Genomic DNA, 6,000 nt, shown 5'->3' with positions numbered 1-6,000 from the left:
ACCAAAGCGTCAATAAAGTTATGATATTGACTATCACTATTACATTTCACATGAGAGGTTGGCTATTAATCAAGATGATTCTGTCTAGAGAGTTAATAGCTAACATATCTATTCGAGGGAGTAGTAGATATTAAGATGAAGAACGACTTGTGTGAGAGAGAAATGGAGGAACCAAACGAGAGAGACAAAGAGAGTAAATCTGTAGGCGGTAGAAACATATTCTCCATAAGTGCAATGACCTCTCTCTCTCTCTCTCTCTCTCTCTCTCTCTCTCTCTCTCTCTCTCTATCTCTCTCCCTCTCTCTCTCTCTCTCTCTCTCTCTCTCTCTCTCTCTCTCCCTCTCTCTCTCTCTCTCTCTCTCCCCCCTCCTTCCATAATCCTTCCTCTACTCTCCTCCATTCCCTCGTCATCATTGTAGTTTATAACAAGCATGAATAGAGTTAATACAGTTTTCTAACAACATTGTCATATACCTGAGGGTGAATAAATTTTTGATATAACATCTGTACCTGGTTTTATTTTTTAATATTAACACCTTGAGTGCAGTTATGTTGAATGAAACTTGCTAATGATATAGTTTCCATGTTAGAAATCACGCTCAATGAATTTTATTTATTTTCATGTTTTATTCAAAAAGCCAACAATATAAAAAACAAATTAACACGACTCTCCAATGGAAGAACCCAGCGTGGACAATATTTGTATATTCTTTAAAACTATTGATTTATATATATTTGTTAAAATATTGATCGGTGTTGCAAGCCATAAATAGTTTTCGAACAGGATGATTGGCAGAAAAACATAACATGCAAGAACTCCAGAATTGAACTTTAATTTTTTTCTAGCAGGGTCAACAAAAAGAATTTTGGCTCCTCTGAGAGAAAAAAAAAACGGATATGATACGATGTTACAAGGGATATGTTTGTGCCTGGTCAAATTGATTATTGGGGGGCTACATTGATGTGTGTTTATTGTACATAACAATTTTCTTAAAAAAAATTTTCATCTGTGATGTATTTGTTGATATTAATACAAGCAATTGTTGGATCATCTATTAAGTTATTTGATTTCAAAAATAGAAATATTATCCCTACAAGCAGTTCAAGCAAAACATTTTTATATGTTACCAGCACTAATTATATAAAAAGAAACAATACAGATCAACCAAAAGAGTCATAAAAAAATCTACGGTCAACTTTTAAAGTGTTCAGTTTTAATTATAACTGGTTAGAATTTTGAACCACAAGGGGGGATGACCAAGTTTTAATACTATGTTGGCAGTATTTAATTCTATTGAATAATTAGTAAAAGCTGTCTACATAAATGTTGAAAACTCGTTTTCGGAGAAGAGTACACATAGTGTAGGGATAAGATTTACATTCTTTCAAGTTCAAACGGTGTTTTAAAATAAATCTAGTAGAAAAATGATATGATGACGAAATATCAAAAGCTGGTCTAAATTCAACTATTTCACAATGACATAATGTTGAATGAATCTCCCAATAATATAATTACTACAGTATTCATTTTTAAAATGAAAAGTTCTTAGCAAAAGTAAAAAATGTGATGGTCTTATTTTAATAATTACTTTGCATTAGGAATGGCAAAGCAAGGTTTACAAACTTTACTTTAATCTTAGCGTAAGGTATTAAACAAACAAGCAGAATGAAAAATACATATTTGAATAATTTAAATACAAGCTTCAAAGTCAAAATATACTTTTAAGTTGATTATTACAAAATGGAACTTTTTAGCACCGCAGAAATTGACAGTAGTTCAACAAATTGTATAAATATTTGAAACAAAAACACTGAGACAGATAACATTTATGAGGCATAGAATAAACAGCGAAGGACAGTAAAACATTGAAGACAGCAAGTTTGAAACATTAAGAGAAGTTAACAACACAACAAATTGTATAACAACGAACTTGTTATGGTGTGTCAAATGTTAAAAACAAAACTTTATAAATAAAAGCGTATTCCATTTTGCAAATAAATTATTTATTTTAACCAAGAGGTGATTATGAGGCTTAAACCTCTACTTATAATACATCTACTCTATTCATACTACTTGTAACAACAAGGATAAATGCAAAAATCGCAATAACAACTTACAAAATTACAATAAACAATATACAATAACAGTTTTGTCAATATTTTTAAATATTGTGTCATCAATTGGTGTCATTATATCGAACCTCAAAACTAAATTACAAACACAATACGTTGGACTAGTAAAAATGAGTAGGCCTACAACTTAAAACAAAACTAACTAAATATTTGTTTGAGCTGCATTTTGATTTTTATATTACAATGTTTGATTCAACATATTTTACCGCTATTCAATGGGATGGTTATTTAGCAACATTTCTAAATAATATTGCTAGATAAATATAATTCAATATAAATATAATTAAATATAAATTCAATGATAAGTACTATCTTTTTGTAAAAAAACTTTATTGTATTTTTTGAAAATATTTTGTAGTTGTATTAGTTTTTAGAGGTTAAATGTAAGAAAGGACCACGAGGTCCTAAGTTGACCTCAAGAAAGAAGGATTTTCATTTCATTTCATTCAAAAAATACTAAAACTTAAATTTACAAAATTGAATAATTATTAGTCTTTAAATAAATTTTGGACCAAATACAAAAATGTAACCACTCAAATATGGTATCATGTAAAATATTTCAGGTGGTAGAAGATATTGAATCAATTCAATGCTCAAGCAATGATAAATAATTGCATTGTTGAGTCTTGATCAAAGAAAACTAACAGATGTCATCTTGGAGAAAGATTTACAAAAGACATTTACACTTTTTACACCCATTTAATTAGTTAATTAGCTCCAATACTAAGGAGCATAATCACCTAGTAAACATAAATTTCAAACTTTGTTAAAATAACTCATAAACCACCCCTTCTGCAACAATCCTAAAGATTAATTTCTAGATACTTAACGGAGTTTTAATTGAAACTGGAAACCAAACAAAAATAACACCTAGATCCAATTTTAGAATCAGAGTGATCCATGCGTTCTGAATTAGTTTAGCTACAACGCTACAACTAGGAACACAATAATTTTAGTTTTGATTTAATTTCAAATCCGTTTAAATTAAAGTACAAATTTTTGTTAAAATAAGCTACTTTACACTCCCTCAAACTCATCCTCATACATAAAGTTTTCTTTGAACAAGACTCGCAAAATATACATCGGGTCATTCTTACATTAAATCATAGTTACAAATATACAAGTTTCGCATATGTACATTATACGTACGCCTCCACTCGACGTCCTCGCACCCTGTGGAAGAACTCCTTCCAGCTGTTGAACGTCTTCCCGCTCCAGATCCAGAAGGAAGATGTGATGCCTACGATGAGGCACATGAGGTATTTGATCATGAAAACTTCAAAGTCTGGCTTTCTGCCGACCTCGCGGTTCAGAGGACAGGGGATGCTGTAGGAGTTGTGGCGTGAACACATGTCCATGTGCCAAGTCACCATCCAATGGTCGAAGTAACCTTGCTCGTAGAACAGACAGGCTACCACGATGAGTGCGGGTACCTGGAAAACACATATATTGTATTTTACTTGGGTCTAACCATTTAACCTACTGATGTGGTTTAGTATTAAATACCTAAATGCTTCAAATCTTCACCCTTTCCAATGTCAAATATGGCTTTAGTTGGGGGTGCAATGCAAAACGTTTCCAAATTTTATTTATGATTGATAGTACCAAATGCAAGTCTAGTAACCATTTAGCTTAGAGACGAGGAGACGGTATGAAAATATACAATGTACATTGTAAAAATGTTCATCCTTTTTAGGCCCAATATGGGTTTAAATGGGGATGTGAGAAATCTTCAAAAAACTTGATTATGTTTGCCAGGGATATGACGGTTTTCTTCACTAAACCACCAAAAGGAAATAGATTTGGAAGACTTAAAAAAAAAAAAATAGAGATGTATCCCTATGAGTCATAACTCATCATGAATGTTTTAGACCAGCGCTTTAGTTTTTCAAAACATTTTTTGCTGAGACTTATATTGCATCGTAGTTAGAAGACGTATTGCACCTATTTAGCAAATAGAAGGAACTTAAACACTTAGAAATGGAATGGAACTTGAAGAGTTCGGATAAGTAATAATACCAAAATCATGTTTAAGTAGGTTAAATGTTTAAAAATTTTAAAATCTATCGATGTTGTAAAGATCCTGGACTTTATAAAAAATGAATTTGACTGCAGATCCAGGTTTCTTGAACAAAATAAATAATTCTTCTGTATAAAGTTAGTTCTTAGCTTTAATCCAAACATGTAAAAGTCACTGTACTTCTAAATCCCATAATAATACCATACTTATTAGAATTATGGTGAACTTTACCAACATAGTAACATTTTATGGCATTATTCAGAGATATCAGGGGATATTACCCTACTTTTGGATACATAAGAGACCCCTTTCTACATGGACCAGCTGTGGCAAATTTGTAAAGGAACATATTAGGCACGTCGCACACTGGGTCCGCTCAGTTCAGTCACAGAAAACATACCAGTCGGCTCAGCTCTGCTCAGGTCAGTCAGCTTAGTTCAGGCAGTTTTCCCACACACTGCGTCAGTTCGGTTGTTTTTGAGCGCCAAACGCCAGTGGGCGACGGACGCTGTCATTGTTCGCAAGTAAATTATTAATTTGTGCCGGGGTTTCCGTTAGTCTGATTATGAGTTTCAGCAGTAGTGACAAATAAATTGCTGATATAGCACTGGCACTAGCTGCAGAAGAGGATGATTACCTCCGTCATTGTAATATTGTAGTAATCCTTGTTTGACAGGTCTGATTCTGATAACAATGGAAATGTTTGTAAAACAGAAATAAGTTGTTCATTGGAACTCATCTTTTAATAAATAATCACTTTAGGCCCACTACGAACATGTGTCAGACCACCCGAATTCAGTTGCACAACACTGGCTGATGTACTCTGCATAAGCATGGCGCCTCCGGTCCTTCCGTCGCGTCCGTCCAAATCGCTCGCTAACCAAAAAGTGGATGAGACGGACTGAGCGGACTGAACTGAACTGACGGAACGGACCAGTGTGCGGCTCTACATTTGAATACATGGTTTTCGAAATTTGCGGAACCGACTGAACTGAGCGGACTCAGTGTGCGACGTGCCTGAAAGGAGCCAATCATAGAGAGTGTTTGGTTTAAAAATCTTTGCCCACAGACACTTATTTCAAAAGAACAGGTAACTAATCCAAACACTCACCGTATAGAGGACGGAAAACACTCCGATGCGAATCATGAGCTTCTCTAACTTGTCAGTCTTGGTGCCGTCATGTTTCATGACTGTACGGATGCGGAACAGAGAGACGAAGCCTGCCAGCAGAAACACTGTCCCTAGGGCGAGATAGACCAGCAGAGGGGCTAAGACGAAGCTGCGGAGAGTTTCTACGTTCCACAGACCAACGTAGCACACTCCCGTCAGTATATCACCTGCAACACAACATGTACACGTCAATATAGTTGGAACAAATAGAAGTAGATGTTATTTGATGGATAATTACAGACATTTTCTATGCACAAAGTTGTCAAAGACGTTCCTAGAATCTGGTCCTCGGGTGAGAAAGTGTCAAAAACATAATTAGACTGATACACAAAGCCAGCAACAACTGAAAAATCACAAAATAAAAACCTCACCGAGGTACAGCACTCCAAGCAAGAAACAGGACATTCGGTTCAGTCCCACACAGAGGACTGTATATCAGTCTTAAGAAGATACAAAAATCAAATAATGCGGGAAGTACTTAAAAATAAGTCTGATGAACACAGGATGGCTGCTCAAGCGTGTATGAGCATTTTAGACGTTTACAAGATGACGTGTTTATGAAAAAAAAATTCCTAACTTTTAAAATGTCTGCATTTTCCAAAGACCAATCCCGTCCACCCCTAGGAGGATTAATGTTTAATCCTCCTAGGTCCAGCCCCCCCCCCCCTATGGTGGC

The 6,000-nt window shown here is 34.7% G+C and overlaps 1 protein-coding gene across 1 annotated transcript in view; it reads right to left on the bottom strand.

Moving 5' to 3' along the window:
* Nucleotides 1-368: 368 nt before the first annotated feature.
* Nucleotides 369-6,000, bottom strand: part of LOC129001251 (frizzled-2-like) — an 87,749-nt gene continuing 82,117 nt past the window's right edge. Inside the window, exons 2-3 of the mRNA XM_054428484.1 lie at nucleotides 5,265-5,491; nucleotides 369-3,566 (exon numbers count right to left, since the gene is read on the bottom strand). Of these exons, the coding sequence (XP_054284459.1) occupies nucleotides 3,273-3,566; nucleotides 5,265-5,491 (521 nt within the window). The 3' untranslated portion in view covers nucleotides 369-3,272. The remainder of the gene's footprint in view (nucleotides 3,567-5,264; nucleotides 5,492-6,000) is intronic.

Source organism: Macrosteles quadrilineatus, unplaced genomic scaffold (assembly GCF_028750875.1).
Source record: "Macrosteles quadrilineatus isolate MER2022 unplaced genomic scaffold, UCM_ALF_1.0 Scaffold_8__2_contigs__length_117827958, whole genome shotgun sequence".
Lineage (NCBI taxonomy): Eukaryota > Metazoa > Arthropoda > Insecta > Hemiptera > Cicadellidae > Macrosteles > Macrosteles quadrilineatus.
This window is presented reverse-complemented; position numbering and strand designations above follow the sequence as displayed.